The sequence below is a fragment of the Lithobates pipiens genome, unplaced genomic scaffold, assembly GCF_037356315.1.
Source record: "Lithobates pipiens isolate NorthernLeopardFrog02 unplaced genomic scaffold, aLitPip1_a1.2 Scaffold_27, whole genome shotgun sequence".
Classification (NCBI taxonomy): Eukaryota; Metazoa; Chordata; class Amphibia; order Anura; family Ranidae; genus Lithobates; species Lithobates pipiens.
In genome coordinates, this window is record NW_027507788.1 from 177,591,521 (window position 1) to 177,604,801 (window position 13,281).

At 40.7% G+C, this 13,281-nt stretch overlaps 1 protein-coding gene across 2 annotated transcripts; it reads right to left on the bottom strand.

Moving 5' to 3' along the window:
* Window positions 1–1,224: 1,224 nt before the first annotated feature.
* On the bottom strand, window positions 1,225–7,868 carry LOC143933273 (olfactory receptor 6N2-like). 2 transcript variants are annotated; one of them, XM_077456159.1, is made up of 2 exons: window positions 7,786–7,868; window positions 1,225–2,399 (listed from the first exon to the last, which is right to left on the bottom strand). In XM_077456159.1, the coding sequence occupies exon 2, from the start codon at window positions 2,373–2,375 to the stop codon at window positions 1,605–1,607; it is 771 nt and encodes a 256-aa protein (XP_077312285.1). In that variant the 5' UTR covers window positions 2,376–2,399; window positions 7,786–7,868; the 3' UTR covers window positions 1,225–1,604. The 2 variants fall into 2 exon arrangements, with proteins under 2 accessions (XP_077312285.1, XP_077312284.1); XM_077456158.1 differs by having other exon boundaries at window positions 1,225–2,557; window positions 7,786–7,867.
* Window positions 7,869–13,281: the final 5,413 nt, after the last annotated feature.

The window sequence follows — 13,281 nt, forward strand, 5'->3', positions numbered from 1 at the left end:
TATGAGCACAATTGTATGATGTCCACCCAGAGCTAGAGTGGTCCCATCCAACAGCTTTTTTTACCCTAAAGTTATGACTTTGTTCATATTTCTCTCTCCTCAATGCTTCTAACTTCCACTGTTAGCCCTTGTACACACGGTCGGAGATTCCGACAACCAAATCCGTCGGATTTTGTCCGACAGATCTTGTCCAAAACTGTTGCATACACACGGTCGGACAAAGTTGTCGGAAAATCCGATCTTTCAGAACGTTATGATGTAATTTCATTACTAGCCGCTACGTTCAGGCTAGTAGCCAATAGCTTTGATGTAGGAATTTGATCTGAGCATGCGTGGCACTTTGTCGATCGGAATTCTCTACACATGATCGGAGTATGTCCGATCGGAGCATTTTGTCAGGAAATATTTCCGGCAAGTTGGAAAATTTGGTCCGACGGATATTCCGACGGAAACAGTCCGATGCAGACCACACACAGTCGGAATATCCGACAAAACGCTCCGATCAGACACATTCCGTCGGAATCTCAGATCGTGTGTACAAGGGCTTAGACTATTAGAATGTAAACTTATGAGCACAACTGTATAATGTCCTCCCATTCTTGCCAGGCATGTGTGCCCCTCGGAGCGCTGTGTGGCGCTCAGTGGTCAGCTGTTTCCCTATTACTCCCATTAACGATCAGGGTAAAAAGCCAATGACAGCGGCTCTTTACCACATGATCAGCTGTGTCCAATCACAGCTGATCACGATGTAAACACACTCACCGGTTAACAGCATTCCTTTCTTCACGCTGTCACAGCATGAGGAGACGAGAGAGACGGCAACTGGCTAGTGTAAAAGGGGACATTCCAGTGCTGTCTATCAGTGCCAACCAGTGCTCATCATTTCTCCTAATCAGTGCCCAGCAGTGCTGCCAATCAGTGCCGCCTATCTGTGCCCATTATTGACACATATCAGTGCAGCCTCATCTGTGCCTCTTCATCTGTGCTTACCAGTGCCTCCTCATTAGTGCCCATCAATGCTGCCTCATCAGTGCCCATCAGTGCAACCTATCAGTGCTGGCTATTAGTCCCCATTAGTGCAACATCATCAGCATACACCAGTAAAGGAGACAAATTACCTATTTGCTAAATTTTATAACAGAAAAATCGTTTTTTTTTTTTTTTGGTCTTTTTTCATTTGTTTAGCAAAAAATAAAAAACCCAGTGGTGATCAAATACCACCAAACGAAAGCTCTATTTGCGTAAAAAAAATAGAAAATGATAACATTTCATACGGGTACAGTGTTGCATGACGGTGCAATTGTCCTTCAAAATGCGAAAGCGCTGAAAGCTTAAAATTGGCCTGGGCAGGAAGGGGGTAAAAGTGTCCAGTATGCAAATGTCCATTTGAGAAAAGTGCAATTGTCAAACTGTCTATGGTGTCTAATAGAGGTATCTGGATCAGAAAACAAATTGTAAATCTTTTAATGGGTATCACAGTTCCCATATATGCATTTCAAAATGGAATTTAGCTATTAGCCTGCAATTTAACAGTCCGCAGAGTGATTTTTTTTTTTTTTTTTTTGCAGAAGTAGCTAAAATTAACCAATGAACCAATCTGTTCTTTATTTGGAGCTATCGTCTCTTCTGAAGCACAGTTTACGTTTGAAAGCCACTCTGATCTCTTTGTTCCGTAGGCTGTATATAATAGGGTTCAGGATAGGGGTTAGCACAGAATAAATGACTGCCAATACCCGATCATAGTACAAAGAGTAACTTGTGGTAAGCCGCACATACATAAACACAATACAGGTAAAAAATAACAATACTACAGTCAGATGAGATATACAGGTGGAGAAAGCCTTCACTCGTCCAACCAATGTCTTGATTTTGAAGACCGCAAAAATGATCCTAATATATGAAATCATTATGAAGAGGAATGTCACCAGGATAATAAAACTATTGATTATGAAATCAGCCAGGACATTGATAGAGGTGTCTGTGCAAGCCAAGCTGAGCAGTGGTGGAAAGTCACAGAAGATATGTTGAATTTCATTGCTCCCACAAAAAGGAAGCTTAGATATTAGGATTACTTCAGTGATTGGACATAAAAACCCAATAGTAAAACAGAGGGCTACTAACTTTACAGTCAACTCGGAAGTCATGATAGAAGCATAATGCAGTGGTTGGCAAATAGCTAAGTATCTATCATAGGCCATAGTAGTCAGAAGATAGCACTCGCTGGCTCCAAGAGAATGGAAAAAATAAGTCTGTAATAGGCAGCCCTTAAAAGATATGCTTTTTCTTGGCATTAGAAGATTAATCAACATCTTTGGAATTGTAACTGCAGTGTACCAAATCTCCAGGAAAGACAGCACGCTAATGAAGAAGAACATTGGGCTATGGAGCTGTGATTCCAGCTGTACAATGGAGAAAATAATCACATTTCCAGCAATTGTAAGAAGGTAAATGAGAAGAAGACATACAAAAAGGTATGGACCATATCTATGCAGAGTTGGAAACCCAACAAGAATGAACTCAGAGACACTACTTTTATTCCAGGGTTCCATCATTTAATCTGCAAAGGTAAAAACTTCATAGAAGGTTGATATTTTTTAGAGACTCAAAAATGCAATTAGTTACATGGAAGTGTATGTAAAGCCAAAACCTTTTTTTTAGGTTTGGATAGAGTGGACTCATGTTTTTATTGATGTCTTTGTAGTTTCCCCCCACTCTGTTTGACCTGGTTAGAGTAAATTCCTATCAGGAGGATTCAGGAGAATTCCTATCAGGACATGTTTCACCTGCTGCTGGCACTGTGCTTCCCAGAGTGAAGAGTTGTAGTTCCATTGTCCACCAGCGGGTGTCTCCCATCAGGCAGCAGGTCTCAGTAATCAGTTTCAACCGGATGATGGCTGCTGGGAGGGTACTTTAAGCCTAGTATACACTAGCAGTTTTTTTTTCCGTTCAACCGAGTGGGTTGAACCAAAAAACTGAGGGGCTTGAGAGAAGCCGCTGTAACTATCCAACGATAGTACAACAATCTCCCCGCTGAGCTATTGTGTTCTGACAGGGGGACTACTCCCCGCTAGAGCACACTGGTCAGTGCTCTCAGCCATTGGCAGGGGGGCAGTAGAGCACAGTATAGGCAGAGCAGGAGGTAATAGTTTAGGGGATCCAGGGTGAAACAGGCTAGGGGGCCAGGGGGGAACAGTATAGCACAGGAGGGTCAGGAGGAAACTGGAGGGCACAATACTGGGATTTGTACTGGCTTTCTTATGCAAAGTAACTCAGGGAAGCTGCTGAATTATACCTTGTATGTGTGACGTCACACATAGGTACCTAGGATGGACAGAAGGGGAGGGCCAATGGGATCCATGCATGGCAGTGATGCAAGTTGTTTATCTCTGCACTCGACAGCCTGTCAGCTATGTGGGGATGTGATCCAACGTTCATCTGCTTGTGATGAACAAGATCATGGTGGAACCCCTGGGGGCCTCTTGGTTGAGAAACAATGTGTTACAGTGAGGTTAGGTTCACAACACCGACTTAGAATTTCAGTGAGATTATGTAGTACTACTTGGATAAATTCTGCATATTCTATGGGGCCAAAACTGCACTGGAATTGCACCAAAGTGGTTTAAGAACTTGTTCTAAAATCACTCTGTCCCAAGTCATATTGATGTGAATAGATACCATAGAAAACAATGGGATTTCCAAAATCACTCTGCCCCAAGTCACATTGATGTGAATGGACACCATAGATATGATTTCCCTTGTCATGCGATTCTGTGTGACTCGAGTCACATCTGAAATTACCCTAGTGTGAACCAGGCCTTAGTGTCACCCTAGTAAAGAATGTGTTACTGAAAAGACAAAAAGGGAAGGCACGCACACCTAGTGCATTACCAATGGCATTTAATAGATGATAAAATTCATAAAAACTGGGTACTCACAAACAGAAACTCTTATGAGCCATAAAATTAAACAGTGTAGAAACATGAGCTAAATCACATCACAGGGTAGAGCTGACGTGTTTTCGAGGGCTCACCCCCTTCCTCAGAGCTAAGCGGAGGAAGGGGGTGCACCTCCAAAACACATCAGCTCTACCCTGTGATGTGATTTAGCATGTTTCTACACTGTTTCATTTTATATTCACATTCCCAACTCTCCCCAAAGCCTGATGACCCGGGATCAGGTAGGGAAAACAACATCTTATATATGCTAGATATCCCGTGTCTATTTATTCCATTGTAGCTCTGGCTGTATGTTTAGGGTCGTTGTCCTGCTGGAAGGTGAACCTCCGCCCCAGTCTCAAGTCTTTGCAGACTCTAACAGGTTTTTTTCTAAGATTGCCCTGTATTTGGCTCCATCCATCTTCCCATCAACTCTGACCAACTTCCCAGTCCCTGCTGAAGAAGTATTCCAACAACATGATGCAGCTACCACCATGTTTCACAGTGGGGATGGTGTGTTCAAGGTGATGTGGAGTGTTAGTTTTCCGGGCACACATAGCGTTTTGCTTTTTTTGGTCTCATCTGACCAGAGCACCTTCTTTCACATGTTTGCTGTGTCACCCACATGGCTTCTGCAAATGGGCCTTTATTATGGCTTTCTTTTAACAATGGCTTTCTTCATGCCACTTTTCCATAAAGGATTTGTGGAGAGCACGACTCATAGTTGTCCTGTGGACAGATTCTCCCACTTGAGCTGTGGATCTCTGCTTTTAACTTCTCCACAACTTTATCCCTGACCTGTCTGGTGTGTTCCTTGGCCTTCATGATACAGTTTGTTCACTAAGGCTCTCTAACAAACCTCTGAGGGCTTCACGGAACAGTGTATTTATACTGTGATTAAATTACACACAGGTGGGCTCTATTTACTAATTAGGTGATTTCTGAAGACAATGTTCCCCTAAATTTTAGTTAGGTGTATCAGAGCAAAGGGGATTGAATACAAATGCACGCCACACTTTTCACATATTTACTTGTAAGAATATTGGAAACCCATTTATCATTTTCCTTCCACTTCACAATTATGTACCAATAAAATACATTTACGTTTTTTGGGTGTAGCATGACAAAATGTGGAAAAATGCAAGGGGTATGAATACTTTTTCACAGCACTGTATATTTTAAAGTGGTATTAAACCCAAAAGCAAACATTTAATGTATTGCAGCTTACCAATTCTTAGGTGTGATAGATGCACTAGTTTTCATCTGGTGAGTCAGCCAGCAAGTCTATTATTTTTCAGAAGTTCAAGCCCTCCGGCCGGGTTCACACTGCTGCGGGGGGAGATCCGGATGTGATTCGCACCGCACTGCAGTGCAAATCACATCCAATCTCCGTAGCGATGCGAGTTCAGCCATACAGATAGTATGGCTGAATTCGCATCGCTCCCGCAGCAAACTCGCACGGGACCCTTTTTTTGGTCCGCAGCAGAATCGGATCGCATGGGTGTTCACACCATGCGATCCGATTCCTGTGCGAGTCTGCAGATCGCACTGCGATATGCGGATGGATCTGGGGGTGTCATTAACATTTCATTGACACTCCCAGCCGTTCGCATAGGGCAGTGTGAACTGCCGGCGGGAGTCATGCGATGCGGGAAAACGCCGCGGATTCGCGGCGTTCCCGCATCGCTGTGGTGTGAACCCAGCCTCCAGGAGAATCAGTTTACATAAATGGCACAATCCATTTGCCACTGACAGGGGTGATTAAAGTGCTGTTATTCTGTATATGCTGTATTCAAATTTGTAATACATTTATTGCTCCCCCCAAAATTGAAAACAGAGGAAAAAAGACTAAAAAAATAAATAAATATTGAAGTACTCTTTCATGCCCAGAATGTAATCTTAGTCCCCATTTACAGCGGCAGTTTTAGCCCTTGTACACACGGTCGGAGATTCCGACGGAATGTGTCCTATCGGACCGTTTTGGCGGATAATCCGACTGTGTGTGGTCTCCATCGGACTGTTTCCGTCTGAGTATCCGACGGACCAAGTTTTCCAACTTGTCCGGAAAATTTTCTGACAACATGATCCGATCGGACATACTCTGATCATGTGTAGCCTACTCCGACGGACAAAGTGCCACGCATGCTCAGATCAAATTCCTAGACCAAAGCTAATGGCTACTAGCCTGAACGTAGTCCCGTTGTAACTAAATAACATCATCACGTTATGTACAATCGGATTTTCCGACAACTTTATCCGACCGTGTGTATACAACAGTTTCGGACAAAATCCGTCAGACAAAATTAAACGGATTTGGTTGTCAGAATGTCCGACCGCGTGTACCAGGGCTAAGCCCCTGTACACACGGTCGGAGATTTCGACAACCAAATCCGTCGGATTTTATCCATCGGATCTTGTCCGAAACTGTTGCATACACACAGTCGGACAAAGTTGTCGAAAAATCCGATCTTTCAGAGCGTGATGACGTAATTTAATTACGATGGGACTATATTCAGGCTAGTAGCCAATAGCTTTGATGTAGGAATTTGATCTGAGCATGCGTGGCACTTGGTCCGATCAAAATTCTCTACACATGATTGGAGTATGTCCGATCGGCCCAGTTGGTTGGAAAATATTTCCAACAAGTTGCAAAATTGGGTCCGACGGATATTCCGACGGAATCAGTCCGATGCATACCACACACAGTCGGATTATCTGACAACACGGTCCGATAGGACACATTCCGACGGATTCCCCGATCATGTGTACAAGGGCTTAGAGTTGTAGTTTCTTCTTTCATGGTTCAGTTTAGTGTCTGCTCCAAAAGTTCTATTACACCTTTTGCTGCTGGCTGCCTAGTAATAGTGTGTCCAGCAGCAGCAGATGCTACCTTGGGAGGGGTTTTTCTTGGTTATCTGCCCCGATCAGACCATTGGTTTGTAAGTGCAACTGTATTACTTTCACGTTTAAAAGGTGTTTTAACTGTCCGGTTCACCCTTGTATGGTCCTATTCTTATGTTCTGCCATATGGTCTTTGGTTATACTAAAACCTTGCAGGGATAAGCAGTTCCACCTAGGTACCAGTAAAGTGCAGTACATTTAAAGATTATATACATTTTTATTTGTTAAACTCAATGAACATGTCTTTTTTTCATGTATGAGTCTGTGTATGTGTCTAATGTCCTGTACAAAGGAGCAGAATTTCCGTCGTAAAAATCTTGGATGGTTTTTCCGACAGAATTCCGCTCAAGCTTGGCTTGCATACACACGGTCACACAAAAGTTCTCTGAACTTTCGACTGTCAAGAACGCAGTGATATACAACACTATGACGACCCGAGAAAATGAAGAGCATGCGTAGGAATTTTGCATGTCGGAATTCGTACAGACGATGGGAATATCCAAAAAATTGAGAACCTGCTCTCAATCTTTTGCTGCCGAGAATTCCGCCAGCAAAAATCCTATAGAGCATACACACGGTCGGAATTTCTGACCAAAAGCTCATATCAGACTTTTGCTGGCGGAATTTCCGATCGCGTGTACGGGGCATTAGACTACATGTTAGTACTGATACTATTAATTAAGCTATAGAACTGATGTTATAATTTAAAAAATATATATATATATATATATATATATATATATATATATATAATTATTAATAATAATAATAATGTAGGAAAACATAAAAAGTGTGAAATTCAGACAAAATAATTACAAAGAAATGCTTCAAAATGTCTTCATGTATCATGTAAATGAATTTCAAAATGAACTTAGTTTTGAGTGATACTTATTTGTAATAATACGATTAAATTATTTTTCTGCCCTATTCCAACTTGGAAAAAACTCACCTTAAATTATCATAAGGTCCCAACTCAAATAGGTTTGTATGTGTCTTAAAGGCTCCTGGACATATAGAATGTCATTCTATACCTGGACACCAGCTCATTAGATTACACCTTGATTTTATATAGACTGCAGAAATCTGTTAGGAATTATTTCCACAGTATTCCTGTGGGAAAATCTGAAATCCCCAGCTTATTATGATGTTATTAGTGTATACAGGCTAAACAATTACTAAAATCTGTTTTCTCATTTCCTCTGCCACCAATTTTGACTTCACAGTTGGAGAAATCCTCACTGTTAAATAAATTAAATAAATTTTTTGTGACTCTGCTGCAAAGATTCGTACCGGGAGATCTGGCCAGGAATAGCTCTTCCATTTGCAGGCTGACAACATTAAGCTTCTGCCTCACAGTTAGAAGCAGTGTTTTTGGCTTGCTGTGTACTTTATCAATGTCTCTTATCTCTGTGACTGGCCAGAGTCTCAGGGCGTCACTCCCACACATGCGCGGGAGCCACCAGTCACAACATGACCCCTATTAGAAGCGCCATGATGCGCCCGTTCTAAAATGTGCATGCGCCATGGACATCGATACTCGGCTTTTTTGTAAATATCTCCTAAACCGTGGAGGTTTAGGAGATATTTCAAGCACCTACAGGTAAGCCTTAATATAGGCTTACTTGTAGGTAAAAGTGGTTGTACAGGACATACAACCACTTTAAGCTAGCCATAGATGTGTAGAGCTACCCCCTGAAGGAGTCACTTGGTAAGTTGGGTTGTCTGTTCTGCGCCTTGACTCCAAGAACAAGCTCAGCCTCTCTGACACACCCGTTTGAGGGAAAGTTATAGCAAGCACTTATGGGAACACGGAACAAGGTGTAGATACCTTAAACTTGGTTGTGAATTAGCACCAGGAAATAGACATACAACAGTTTAGTGGTAAACAAACGCAATGTATTAGTACGGGTTAGAATAAATGGTGATTTGAGCATAAATTAACACATACAAAGTAGGTTCAGACACAGTCAGCTAGATGGTATAATCACTGTGCCAAGGTAACTTGATGTAGAATAAAGTTCTGTACCACCAGACTGGGATTCATTCATGAATCAGCAAAGTCAGCAAAAAACAGTGCATATAGGCATTAAAGTGTTACTAAAGTCAATATTTTTTTTTCATTAAAATAACAAACATGTTATACTTCCTCTGTGCAGTGGTAATTCTCAGAGAGGCCCTCCCTCCTCTAGGGTCCATGGTGGCGATCGTAGCTCCTCCTCTTCTTTTAGGGAACTACCGTAGCCAGCCGCTGGCTATGGGGAGAGTGTAGTATGCGTGCTCCTGACCTCTGTATCTATGGAGCCATGCTCCATAGACTTACACAGCAGGACTAAGGCCCGCCCCCACTTCCTCTTCATTGCATCAATTGACAACAGCAAAAGCCAATGGCTCTTGCTGCTGCTCGAATGCTGTGTAAAGAGGAAAAGAGGGGAGAAAAGATGTAGCCGTGCACAGCGCTGATCTCTTGTCCCCTCTCTTCCCCTTCAAATGGGGAAGGGGGAGCACAAGAACACTGATTTTTTTATTTTATTTTATTTTTTGTTTAACTTAATGCATACAATGCACAAGGTAAAAAAAAAAGAAGAATGACTAGGATATGGTGTAATGTCCCCTGACAGGTACCTCTTAGCATAAGCAACAGGTGAAGGTCTCTGTGTAACAGCTGTAAAGGGACAATCTTTATTCCTAACTCTTTGGACGACTAGCGTTGGGGCCCAGTTGTACCGTTGGTGCACATTTGAATAGACCCAGTCAAGCCTTCAAACAGCAATAGAACTACTAAATAGGTGTATGGGCAGTTCCTAAAGGGTTCAGTCTCTCTAGCATCAGATAATAAATGCCATATCAGCAGCGCACCAGTCCCACTGATAATACAGCTCACCATTCGGTCATGCACAGCAATTATTCCGCTCTCTGCTCTGTCAGCACACCTGGACTCAGAACTCTGGATCCTGGTCAGGCTGCCACTATGCAGCAGTGGTGGTGCACACAAGACAGCATGTGCTCTCACTGTCCTGTGTAGCTTGAGAAAATGAAGCTCTTAACCTTTCTGCTGACAATATTCCTGTGGGAAATGGAGTTCAAAATCTCTTTATTATAGTAGAGCCTCTCTCCTCTGGACTACAGTTCCCACAGTGCAGTTCTGCCTGACTCAGTCTATTGAACCCTTCCCACTGAGCAGCTCCCTCCTCTTACTGATATAGCTGTTAACCAGTTTAGCACTGCAGGGCAGCAGAGACAGAGAGTGCATATTGTAATGACTGCCCAGTCGTTTTCACCTGATGTTCTTCGGACTTCTGTATATACTGCATACGTTTTGCATGTTCTCCCTCTCTTATTTATTTTTAGGTCCTAGAACAAGTCATATTTCTGTATTTTCAGTATTGGTAAAAAAAAAAAAAAAAAAATATATATATATATATATATATATATATATATATATATATATATATATATATATATATATATATATATATATATAATACATATTTACTATTTGCAGCCTGTGTTCCTTAATATTTTACTACTATGTTATGACTTTGATCTGCCATTCAGAACACACAGAAAGCCAAATGAGTCAAAGAAGAAACACAGGCACCTTCATACTACAATTCATATGGTATTCTGAATTTAGAATATAATTACAGCATCCCTAAAGTCTTACAATACAACATGAATATATCAGAAATTGGATTTTTGAGGCATAACAAAGAAAATTGAGTACTCTCCGTGATACTTTTTTTATTTGCACTAACATACAATTTTTCAGGACAAGCTTTCGGGTATGTCCCCTTCTTCAAGGTCCAAGCAGTACTGATTTACAAATTTTTAAGCAGAATGTAAAACCAAAAAAAAAACACCTCTGAGGGAAAGAAGAGAAAAAAAAAACAACAAAAAAAAAACACATACAAATCAATGGCAATAAAGATAAGAGAAGAGTTAGTGAGATAAGACAGAGGGAGAGCTATGGAATGGAGGGGGGTTGCTAGTCACAGAGGGGGTTGTAAAACTTTAGTATAATGAGTAAGGAAACCTATATCTAAATTCAGGCCATTATTTTTTGTGTCAAAAAGAATTATCATTCTTAGTTCAAAGGTTTTCCTTTCCTGGATAGTTCTGAAATTCCCTTTAAGAACTAAAACATTGAGGTCTTCTATAGTGTGGTCCGGTTGTGAGAAGTGATGTCCCACAGGTGTACATAAACTGTCTTCTTTATGTTCCTTGATGGTATGTCTGTGTAAATTCATCCTCGATTGCAACTTCTGTCCTGTTTCACCAACATAAGATCCTTTGCTGCACCTTTTGCATTGGATGAGGTACACAACATTGCTGGAGGTACAGTTGTAAGATCCCATGATATTGAAGGTCCCGTTTGTGTGTGTGACACTTTTGGATAGATTGATCTGGTTGCATAGTTTGCAGCGCTTTTTATTGCAGGGTTTGCTTCCATTATTTGTGTCATCATAATCGGAGTGAAGTTTCCTGCTGATTAGTTTGTGTCTGAGGTTGGGTGGTTGTCTGAAAGCCAATAATGGGGGTTGTTGGAATATTCCTTTCAGAGTGTCATCCTCTGTTATAATGGGTTGTAAATCTTTGATTATCTTTTTGATCCCTTCTAGTGTTGGGTTGTATGTGGTGACTAGAGGTACATGGTTATTTGTTTTTTTCTCTGTGTATTGAAGGAGATTTTCTCTTTGGGTTTTCAAGGCTGTGTTTATGCTGTTGTTGATGGTTTTCTCTTTGTAACCTTTCTTGTGGAAGGAGTCTGCCAGTGTTCTGAGATGTTTATCTCTGTCTTCTGGGTCTGAACAAATTCGGTGGTATCTGATGGCCTGGCTGTGTATGATGGCCCGTTTAGTGTGTTGCGGGTGAAAACTGGAACTGTGAAGATAGCTACTGAACCTCACACATAAACTAATCAGCAGGAAACTTCACTCCGATTATGATGACACAAATAATGGAAGCAAACCCTGCAATAAAAAGCGCTGCAAACTATGCAACCAGATCAATCTATCCAAAAGTGTCACACACACAAACGGGACCTTCAATATCATAGGATCTTACAACTGTACCTCCAGCAATGTTGTGTACCTCATCCAATGCAAAAGGTGCAGCAAAGGATCTTATGTTGGTGAAACAGGACAGAAGTTGCAAACGAGGATGAATTTACACAGACATACCATCAAGGAACATAAAGAAGACAGTTTATGTACACCTGTGGGACATCACTTCTCACAACCGGACCACACTATAGAAGACCTCAATGTTTTAGTTCTTAAAGGGAATTTCAGAACTATCCAGGAAAGGAAAACCTTTGAACTAAGAATGATAATTCTTTTTGACACAAAAAATAATGGCCTGAATTTAGATATAGGTTTCCTTACTCATTATACTAAAGTTTTACAACCCCCTCTGTGACTAGCAACCCCCCCTCCATTCCATAGCTCTCCCTCTGTCTTATCTCACTAACTCTTCTCTTATCTTTATTGCCATTGATTTGTATGTGTTTTTTTTGTTGTTTTTTTTTTTCTCTTCTTTCCCTCAGAGGTGTTTTTTTTTTTTTTTTTTTGGTTTTACATTCTGCTTAAAAATTTGTAAATCAGTACTGCTGGGATCTTGAAGAAGGGGACATACCCGAAAGCTTGTCCTGAAAAATTGTATGTTAGTGCAAATAAAAAAAGTATCACGGACAGTACTCAATTTTCTCTGTCACAATTGCACTAATACGGCTACAATCACATTAAGTATGAGGCATAACAATAACTTTTTGTCTAAAACATATTATTTATTCATAATATTCATCTTAGTTGCAAAAATGACAAACACTTTTTCTTATAAAACAGACTTAATGTAGTTGTGATAATGACAGAAAAGCTACATCATACATTCAATGATCCATTTTCAATGTTATACGGCTCAATGCGTTTCCTGGACATAGTCCACTTCCTCAGGAGCTGAATGTATATTCATATAAAAATGTTTCTACATAAAACAGATCATAGTTAGAATATTAACCACTTACAGGCCAGAAGATTTTCCTGCTTAATGACCAGCCTATATTTTGCGAAACAATTGTCGTGCAACGTTGTACCCAAACAAAATTGTCCTTTTTTCCCACAAATAGAGCTTTCTTTTGGTGGTATTTGATCATTTCGTTTTTTATTTTTTGCGCTATAAACCAAACAATACGGACAATTTAAAAAAAAAGAAATTTGATTTAAAAAAAACTAAATCAGAATAAGCGTACATTTATTTGTTTTCACAAACGTTATAGTGTCTACAAAATAGGGAATAGATTTATGGCATTTTTATTATTTATTTATTTTTTACTGCTAATGGCGACGACCTGTGATTTTTAGCAGGACGGCGACATTGTGGCGGACATGTTGGACACTTTTTTGGGATAGTGACATTTATACAGCGATCAGTGCTATAAATAGCCACT